This window comes from Antechinus flavipes, chromosome 2 (assembly GCF_016432865.1).
Source record: "Antechinus flavipes isolate AdamAnt ecotype Samford, QLD, Australia chromosome 2, AdamAnt_v2, whole genome shotgun sequence".
NCBI classification, from domain to species: domain Eukaryota; kingdom Metazoa; phylum Chordata; class Mammalia; order Dasyuromorphia; family Dasyuridae; genus Antechinus; species Antechinus flavipes.
Window position 1 is genome coordinate 505,628,389 of NC_067399.1, and position 9,413 is coordinate 505,637,801.

Below are 9,413 nucleotides of genomic sequence, written 5' to 3' on the forward strand. Positions count from 1 at the left end.
TCTTTGGGTTCTCCACACAGTCTGGTCACTCCCATTTAAAAGCCCTCTAAGTACTATGAAAATTGTGTTAACAAAATTTGCTTGATCTAAATGTCCCCGGTGAAACAAAAAAGAAGAAAGCCCACCATTCTGAAACCAAGATGAGCAATACCCCACTTAGCTAGATGTCAGAGCTCTGGGAATCTTCTAGAACACAATTTTGAACCAATATTATTATTATTATTAATATTATTATTATTAAAAAGTGCATTTCCTTAGCTGAACCCTTTTCTCTTTTAACTATGATTTTTTGTAGGCTCTGCCACAGTCAGGGATCCACATCTTTGCTTCCCAACTCCATACTCACCTCACAGGAAGGAAGGTGATCACGGTGCTAGCCAGAGAAGGGAGAGTGACAGAGATCGTGAATAGGGATAATCACTACAGTCCCCATTTCCAGGTATGAATGCTTGGTCCTAACTGCCCTTCTCAGGGTTGGCAAAGTTACAAAAAAAGAACAGGCGCTCGTTGGTTGCTCTATTTTCTAACAAGGCACCCATAACTGGTACTCTGCCATTTTAAGCTTCCCCTGTCCTTGATGGAATAGTTTCCTATGTTTACCCCTACTATTTGGGATTTTGTTTTGCTCATCATCCTCCTTTCCTACTTTAGAGACCTCTCTGTTCTATAATGCACCATGAATACCCAATATATCAAATAGATAAACTGACTAAATCATTTAGAAAACATTTGTTAAATGCTTGCCAAATAGAAGGAACTTTATTAGGTACTGGTGATCCAAACACAAAATCCAAAGTGGTCCCTGAATTCAAAGGTCTTATATCCTATTAGGTGTGGTAATAGCAAGTTCCAATAGATTTCTAGAAGTGATGTCCCAGTCCTTTCCACCTAAATCCAAGAAATGCTGGGAATACAACTCATGTTAGGCTGGTGAGGTACAAGGTAGGAATGGAGAATAGATATAGGAGAAGGAGAGAGGTACTTATCAAAATTTACTTTCTATTTTGGGTCTCAGCTTCTTCTATAGATCTCCTTCCTTAGAATAGTTTATTATTATTTTTTAATTTAAATTTTATTTTATTTAATAATAACTTAGAATAGTTTAAAGACTATATTTGTTCCCATTCCTTCCTGATGTAGGAACATTGCCAGGTTTCTGGAACTCAGCTCTTAAGTCTTGAGTCAGTTATTCAATCAGTCCAATAAGTATTTATTAAGCATCTATCATTATGAGCACTTTTAGAGTGCCTTTATTTAAAAAATAAAACAAGACCAAGGAGAAAAGGAGACATCATGTTGTATGTGTCCATCTCACCCCATATCCTTCCTCTGATCCCCAAATGTCCCCAGAATGAAATTTGAGATTCTTTATAATCTGACCCAAGGTTTTCTTTCTTTTTTGAAAAACAGTATGCTTTATTTTAAAATTTATCTTAAAAATATTTGACTTCCAAATTTTTTCCCTCCAGTCCCTCCCCACCTCATTGAGAAGGCAAACAGTATGATATCAATTATACAGGTGAGGTGATGCAAAGCATATTTCCATATTTGTCATCTTGCTAAAAAACCAACAATAACAACTATGCTTTGATCTCCACTCAGAGTTCATCAGTTCTCTTTCTGGAGATTGATAACATTTTTCATCTCAAGGCTTTTGGAATTGTGTTAGATCATTGTATTGCTTAGAAGAGCTAATTCTTTCACAGCTGATCATTGTTACAATATTGCAACTAATTCTTTCACAGCAGATCATTATTACAGTATTGCTGTAACTGTGTACAATGTTCTTCTGGTTCTGCTCAATTCACTTTGCATAAATTCATATAAGTCTTTCTATGTTTTTCAGAGACTATACTCCAAGTCATATCTTATAGCACAATAGTATTCTATCACAATTATATATCGTAACTTGTTCATCCATTTCCCAATTGATGAGTATCCCCCCAATTTTCAATTTTTATGCCCCCACAAAAAGAACTGCTATATTTTTATAAATAAAGGTTCTTTTTTTCCTTTGATCTTTTTGAAATACAGACCCAATAGTGATATTTCCTGGGGTCAAAAGATAGTACAGTTTTACAATCCTTTGGGCATAGTTCCAAATTGTTATCCAAAATAGTGACCCAAGGCTTTCTTGATCAGCTTCTTTCATCATTTCCTCTTCCTTTTTCTTCTCTTTCTTTTCTTCCAGGAGATCCGAAAGTTAAAGAAAATTGTGACTGTTCTCCCAGTGAGTATCAAGTGAGAAAGCTAGCAAATTGCAGCATGGCCTAGCTAAGTCAAATAAGACCTTGCTTTCCCTACAATATCATTTTGTCTCATATCCATATCCTAACCATGCAGGTGGGCATGACGGATAAAGCTCTCTATGGAAGGGGAAGTGACAGAGGGCAAATGGAGTTGAAAGTCTCATCAAATACCTTAGAGTACTGCAGTTTAACCCATATCCCATTTCCAGATTTTCTGAATTACACTTGTTAATGAGTGAGTTCTGTAACTTGACTCTAGAAATCTTTCACTTCCTACCCCATATATCAACTGGTAGGATATACAATAATAGAATCATAGATTTTTATAGCTACAAAGGACCTTAAAACATAGAATTTTAGATTATAGAATATTGGAGCTGAAAGGAACCTCAGCAAATAAAATGTTAAATCAAAGACAGAGTATTCCAGTTGGTCATGATTCTAGAACGAAAGAATGTGAGATCATCAAACATAGAGGATTAGAGTTGAAAGCAGCTGTAGAGCATAGAATGTCACAGCTGGAAAAGCACCTTAAATATTGCACATTAAAATGTGGTTTTGTCCTCTATAGAATGCAGGAGTTGGACTCTGAAGCTCCCTTCAGCTAGTTTGAGACCCAGGTTGGGGGAACAACTTGTCCAAAGTTATACAAGTCAGTAGAACTGTGTGATGTAGATCTCCTGATTCAGCCCAATGCTCTGCTCACCTCACCATTTGTTGGGGGGTGCTGAGAGAACTGTGTGTTCATCACATCCTGCCCTTGTACCTTAGCCCCAGGATATTGTTAATGAGAGTGACTGTTTGCTTGGTTACACAGGGTGATGTGCTCATTACTTCTTGTACATACAACACAGAAGACAGAAAACTGGCGACTGTGGTGAGTCAACGTGGATTGGATCTCTCTTCTCTCCCTTTCTCTGTCTCTTTCTGTCTCTCTTCATCTCTCTATCTCCGTCTCTGTCTCTCTGTATCCATCTCTCTCTCCCTCTGTGTGTGTGTCTGTCTCTTTGCCTTTCTCTGTCTTTATCTCTCTTCCCAACTCTGGACACTTCGCCACATTCAATAAAATGCTTGTTGACAAAATCTTGATTGCTTCATATGTCTGAACATAGTCTCCCCAACTCATGTATGAATTTTTTGAGGGAAGATTTCTTTCTCTTCCTAATCATGTTGTCTTCCAAAATGCCTGGCAAAAGACAGGAGTCTTGTCCTGAAGTCCTTGAAGCTAGTCTGAGCCACAGAACCACTGACCATCAGGGCTACCAGTGACCTTTGTCACCATTTCACCCAATACCTTCCTGAAAATGAGATTTCTAACTTGAAAAAGTTGAAAGAAAGCATCCGCTCTATGTCACAGAATTGTTTTTGAAGATCAAATGAAATAATATTTGTGAAACTTTTGAAAATCTAAGATTACCACATATATATATATATATATATATATATATATATATATATATATATATATATATATAGGGTTTTAATTATTAGTCCTTTTTTTTTTTAACCTTTCAGGGTGGGTTTAGCATCACAGAAGAAATGTGTGTGAATTACATACACTACTACCCACAGACACAGTTGGAATTATGTAAGAGTGCTGTGGACCTTGGCTACTTACAAAAATATTTTCGCCTTATTAACAGGTAACTCTTCCTCTTCTATACCTTGCCCCTATGAGAATATTCATAATACATTAGAATTTATCTAATTGAATTATCTGAATTTTACTCTAATATGATAGCTAGTAACTTTTCATTATCTTCAGTGGTGGAGGCAGAAATATTTCAACATGCATGAATATTCACTGCCTGTTCATTTTACAGAAGCAGAAAATTGAGAAAGGCAGGGCAAGTGACTGGCTGAGAGAGAAAGCACAGTAGATTGTCCTAACTCCCATCCCCACCCACAAACCAAATCTTTACTCAAGGGGGGAGTTTGTGGTGGTGGTGGCAGGGGGTGAGGCACATGAATCTCCCCTCTGGGATATCATCTGTTAAATTAACACTACATAAGTGAACTTACAATCCTTTTCAGATTCCAAATGATCATTTAAAGGAGCATTCAGCTAAGGACTTCAGCATAGAGAGGAGCTGGGTGGGTCAGATAGAAACATTTATGTCTCAAGAAATTTGTGGACTTACTATTCTAATTAGAACTTACCTTGCACTGTCACATGCATCATCTTGCTTGGTCCTCCTAATACCCCTGTGAAGGAATCAGGACACATATTCCCACCTCTACCTCTCTCCACTCCAGATGAGGAAATAGGCTTCAATTCATGCAACTAGTTAAGTAGCAGCATCAGGACTAAAAATCAGCTCTTCTGACTCTTACTCTGGTGTTCTTCCCAAAATACCATTTGCTCTAAGAATTAAAAAAAATTCTTTATCTAGGGGGAGCCACTTCATGAAAAAGAATTCCATGTTGTTATTCAATTATTTTAGCATGTCTGACTCTTTATCTTGGAGTGGTTTGGCATTTATTTCTCCAGTTCATTTTTATTGCTGAAGGTTAAGTGACTTGCTCAGGGTCATATAATAAATGACTAAGGCTGGATTTGAACTGAGGTCTTCCTGATTCCAAGCCCAGTGTACCATCTAGCTGTCCCAGAATTCCAGTGTAGCTATTTCTGAGTCATTCCTGACTTTGATCAAAGACACATGGCAAAGCCCTACCACCACTCTCAATGACCCTATTGTGTGAGACAGGGTTAGGTGGCTATTTCCCTTTCTCCCTGTAATGAGAAGGAAACCAAATGTTGTAATATGTTCTTCCAGTTGACAATGATTTCTCCCTTCCTCTATTCCTTCAGCTTCAACAATGAAGATAATGGTAACTACTCCAACTCCTCTGTCAAAGAGCAATTTGCTTCCGTCTCTTGGAACTCATTCAGCCGTGATGTGCTCAAGTCTCTATATGACTTTGCCCCAATCTCCATGCACTGCAACAAATCCTCAGCAGTCCGGTTTCCTGTAAGTCTCAGGAAGGGTGGGATTCAAATGAACAAGGTAGGGAAACTTCAGAAAAATCCATCCTTTAGCTTAGTCCCTCATCTAGAAGCAAGAAAGGTTATTGATCTGTCCGATCATCTGGGAAATTATACTCAAGAGAAACAAACTCTTAAGAGGAAGAATCTGGGAGAAGATGAAAGAATAGGTTGAAAAGCCTATGAATTCTCATTTCTCCAATACTAGGGAATGGCAATTGTTGCAGCTAGGTTTTGATCAGGAATCATACACAGTTTGAGGAGCATAGTATATTAGGGACAATAGCCATAGTAAGACTACAAAATGTAAGCAGGGTAAATGAATACGCTATCCTCTTAAACTCCTTCTATTAACTGGTAAAGAAGTCTTCCTCTTATTCTCTCTTCCACAAAGCTAAGAATTCCTTAAAGATTTGTCTTGGGAACATAGGATGGGTCTCTTAGGTCACAATTAATATTCACTAATCAATGTATGTCTTGTCCTGGTATTTCATAGATAATCCAATGTTACCTTATGAGTACTGTCATAAAGTACTTTGTGTCCAGTATTATAAAAAACACTTGAGGTAGGGTTGTAAGAGTAAATAACGAAACAGTCTGAGTCAAGAAGACCTGAGTTGGAAGCTCGCTTCTGTGATACCCTGGCTAGGAGACCTTTACCAAATCATTTACCTTCTCAGTGTTCTCGGGCAACTTACTGGAATTATAGAGGCGAGGCTGTCTTTATTAATAGAGGGAATTATTATATTGGAAGTTCCTTATGCCAGTAAAGGTACAGGTGTGGTCCAAAATTACAGACTCAAGTGGAAGGAATACTAGAGCTGACCAAGTCCAGCTCTTCCATTTGACAAACTGAGGCCCAAAGAAACCCCTAAACAACATTCCCTTTGCCTAGGTTGTCCTCCCATGTATGGTACTTTCTCTCTTTCCCCCTCTGCTATTAAGAATTCACTACTTACTTAGAGAACTGACTTGAATGTTGCCTTCCCAGTGAAGTTCATCCTAGTCTTCTCTGGTTGCTAGTGTCCCTCAGTCAGAAATTATTCTATATGTCTTTTGCATTGATTTATCTGTGTCTGTATCTTTTGTTTTCCTAGTAGAATGTAAGACCCTTGAAAGCAAGGACTATTTTGTCTTTATCCTCATAACCCTAGAGTACTAGAGTACAATGTCTGGAACAGCTGACTTAATACTTGTTGAATTGGGCAAATTATTTAATCCAAGATCACACAGGAAGGGAATGGCCTGGGGCAATCTAGAACCTTCTTCTGTGAAGATCAAATTTAAACTAGTATAATGCAGTTCAGTTTTCCCAGCATTTAGTTGATGGCCCTTAATTCATTTCATCTTCTAGAGTTCTAAGAATCTAAGTGATTCTGAGCCATTAAACAATGGCTTTATCAAGATAAAAACATGAATTAGAAGTACAGGGGCTACAATTTGGTGGTACTCATCAAGGGAAAGAAGTTCTGATCCCATATTAGTTGGCAAATCTAAGCCACAAAATTTCAATCCTTAAAGGGCTGTGTGGAGACTATTTCACTCCTCTTGAATCATGGTGCATCCTCCAGTTACAATTCATGTAAACAATCATTTTTCAGATGCCTCTTCCACTTTGTACCTATCCACCAAGGAGTGCTCAGCAAAAGTATGAGTTGAGTGTCCTGTCCTAAGTTTGCATCGATAACCCAGATAAAACAATAAGAAAGTTGAACACAGATGGATTTAATTAAGTACAAAAGAACATTCTATAGAAGAATGGAAGTGAAGCTTCACACTATCCTTAGGGAAGAAGATGCTACAACCTCCCCTGTTCACATTTTCCTATTTCTCACAACCCACAACTCAAAATCATCACCAGTTCCTAAGAAACTCATATGGTTTGAGCTGAGCTCCTAAACACTTCCCTCAGAGACTAAAAATAAGAATGAGGAGTGGGGGGAGGGGAGAAGGAGGAGGGAGAAAGAAGGAAAAACTTCTGAAAGTGTATGCTTTAGTTTGCTTCTCTCCCCACCCCCACCTCCTACCTCCCCAACCATTGGAGACCAAATGAGATTTAGAGACATTTAATGTGTTCACCAGCCAAATCCCAATCCAGCCTGTCAAGAAAACAGAGCTTAGTTCTTATTAGTCACATAGATTTTTATAGCCTGGTGATTCTAAAGCCTGCTACTTTCCCTGAAGCATTCTGTGAGCTCAGCTATTTAATGCTAAATCCAAAGTTTCCAGCTTGGAGGGATTGCTTTTGTGCTGGACAGCCTCAGGTGACCTGTGCTGATGTCAGATGTTGGGGAGGATGAGGAACTTAATGTCAGGATGGGGGAGGCTGCTAAAAAAGGGACGTGTTTACTGTGGGTGAGCTTGTTCCAAACATTGTGGCTGATTTTGTGTTTTGTAGTATACTGCAAGACAGGGGTCCATGCTCAGTCACTAAGGGGCTATTTCAGCTTGGACATCTCCTTCATTTGTCCTGCCATGAAAGATATGATCAATTTGGTTCAACTGAACACATATGTTTAAAGTTCATAAGAGAGAAGGAGGTTGATGCTACAAAGACTATGAGCTTATTTGAAGAGAGTCTATGGAAGTTTGCAAAAATCAATCAACAGAATGAGAAAATATCAGAGTTGAAAGTGATGGGGTTCTAGTGGCAGTCAGAGAGTTGTGGAAATACCCTTATGAACTGAGGCGCAGGTCCTTCATGAACGAATTCACGAACTAGAAGAGATTTAAGTGGCAAAAATGGGAGTTTATTGTTGGATGAGAAGTCAGCTTTGCTAGAAAAACTGACTTCTTCAGTGGCAAAGTCCTATTAGGGAAATGGAGGCTGGCATTGAGAAGAGAATGTCTTCACAGTGGGCAGAATCCTGGCAGCTATGCCAAAGAGGCAAAGCATGCTACTTTGGACATTCTGCAAAGAAATGAGTCTAGAAATATCCTTTATAGAAAATCTGAGGCTCCGTTTTCAGGTTGAAAAGAAAGCCAACCCCCCCAGGCCTAGATCTGCAATTGAATGGAAATCACTTTTTGAAGGTTTCAGGAATTTGGAATTTCCTAAAAAGGATCTGCACCAATGCTTTCATAGATTCTCTGGGGTCGAGTGGGGGGTGTGTGTCAGGAATCAAAGGGAACAGAATTTCAGGGTGTTAATTTCATACCCCTGTCAGAAGAGACATTTGAAAACAAAATGGCAGAAATAGAAGGTGTCATAGAGTACAGAATTTTAGACATGGAAGGAACCTTAGAAATCACCTAATTTAATACACCTATTTTGCAGAGAGGAAAAGTGAGACCCATAAAGATGAAATGAATTAATGATAGAGCTCTTTGGTCACTATTCTTTTCACTATATACTCTTTCTCAACATTATTCCCAAGATTCATAGAGGAATTCCTTAAGACCATCCCAGTAAATTCACTGGATTAAATGAACTGGTGAGAGAATGTTTTATCAATTTATTTCCATGAGTTTCAATTTTTTCCTCTTTCTCTTCAGGGTGAATGGGAAAGGCAGCCTTTACCAGAGATCAAGGTGGGATTAGAAGAGGTTACTCCACAATGCCAGACCACTCCAGGACTGTCACCTGCTTCCCCTGCCCTGGTCAACATTGATGGGAAAAAAGGCTAGAGGAGAATCCTTTTCCTCTCGGCCCAATTCTCTCCGGAACTTCTTATCTCTGAGCCAGAGAAAATGCAGACCCTGCCCTCTTTGGTCACCCTTGCCCACCCTTGCTGTATGGCCTAATGTTGATCTGATGACTAGTTTCTTCCCCTAGCTTAGGACGGTACTGAGAACCTACCAGAGACATATTCCATCCAGTAAGTTGCTCCTTGAGCTTTGGAAGACAACTGCCTTATGCATGTAAAATGAGCCCTTTGGGAAGCCGTCCTTATGGAATTTCTTCCAAGCAATGTTGAATGTATAAAGAGCATCTATAAGCCAGTACTCCATAGTTCTCTGCTTTCTAGAACTTCTCTTGGGACATGAGACATATCACCACTCAAGTCCTTTGCATTTTTATCCTGATCCCCACATATGCAAGACCCTTCATCTTAGCTGCCTCGGGAGTTTATTCATCAGAGTACCCCAGTGGGTGAGTTCCAATGCTAACTTATCTTTTAAGAAACCAATCTTCCCTATTCCCCCACTGACTGTGATCTATGTTGGTCCTCATTAGG

The 9,413-nt window shown here is 39.0% G+C and overlaps 1 protein-coding gene across 1 annotated transcript in view; it reads left to right on the forward strand.

Moving 5' to 3' along the window:
* Positions 1–9,180, forward strand: part of DBH (dopamine beta-hydroxylase) — a 34,323-nt gene extending 25,143 nt beyond the window's left edge. Inside the window, exons 7-12 of the mRNA XM_051973918.1 lie at positions 296–439; positions 2,192–2,230; positions 3,067–3,126; positions 3,765–3,892; positions 5,062–5,221; positions 8,731–9,180. Of these exons, the coding sequence (XP_051829878.1) occupies positions 296–439; positions 2,192–2,230; positions 3,067–3,126; positions 3,765–3,892; positions 5,062–5,221; positions 8,731–8,862 (663 nt within the window). The 3' untranslated portion in view covers positions 8,863–9,180. The remainder of the gene's footprint in view (positions 1–295; positions 440–2,191; positions 2,231–3,066; positions 3,127–3,764; positions 3,893–5,061; positions 5,222–8,730) is intronic.
* The last annotated feature ends 233 nt before the right edge of the window (positions 9,181–9,413 follow it).